At 49.3% G+C, this 349-nt stretch overlaps 1 protein-coding gene across 1 annotated transcript in view; it reads left to right on the forward strand.

The window, feature by feature from the left end:
• The first annotated feature begins 261 nt into the window (after positions 1–261).
• The window catches only part of LOC119585915 (endothelial zinc finger protein induced by tumor necrosis factor alpha-like), a 3,836-nt gene continuing 3,748 nt past the window's right edge, over positions 262–349 (forward strand). Inside the window, exon 1 of the mRNA XM_037934635.1 lies at positions 262–295. Coding sequence (XP_037790563.1) covers positions 262–295 — 34 coding nt within the window. The remainder of the gene's footprint in view (positions 296–349) is intronic.

The raw sequence follows: 349 nt of genomic DNA on the forward strand, positions 1-349 counted from the left end.
TCGTCGAACCACTTCTCAAGTAGATTTATAGCAATGATTAGAGTGAAAAAACAAGCCCGGGAACTGCACCACTGCAAAAGTAAGCAAGCTAGCATGCACGTGTTTAACCAGACGCCTTGAGCTTCCTCCTCAACATGTGTTCCGACGTAACCTTCTCCACGTGACCAGAAGCTGCGAGGCTGCTTCTACGTGAGTGCCTCCGGCCTGGCACCGCCACGGAGCCAACAGGTGGACGCTCACTCTGCCAGAGTCGTCACCGCCATGTTGCACACGTCTGCTGCCAACTTTGAATCCAGTATAACATTTTTTGGTCTATAATATTTTGCTTTGTTTCTTTGATCTGATCTGC

Source organism: Penaeus monodon, chromosome 20 (assembly GCF_015228065.2).
Source record: "Penaeus monodon isolate SGIC_2016 chromosome 20, NSTDA_Pmon_1, whole genome shotgun sequence".
NCBI classification, from domain to species: Eukaryota; Metazoa; Arthropoda; class Malacostraca; order Decapoda; family Penaeidae; genus Penaeus; species Penaeus monodon.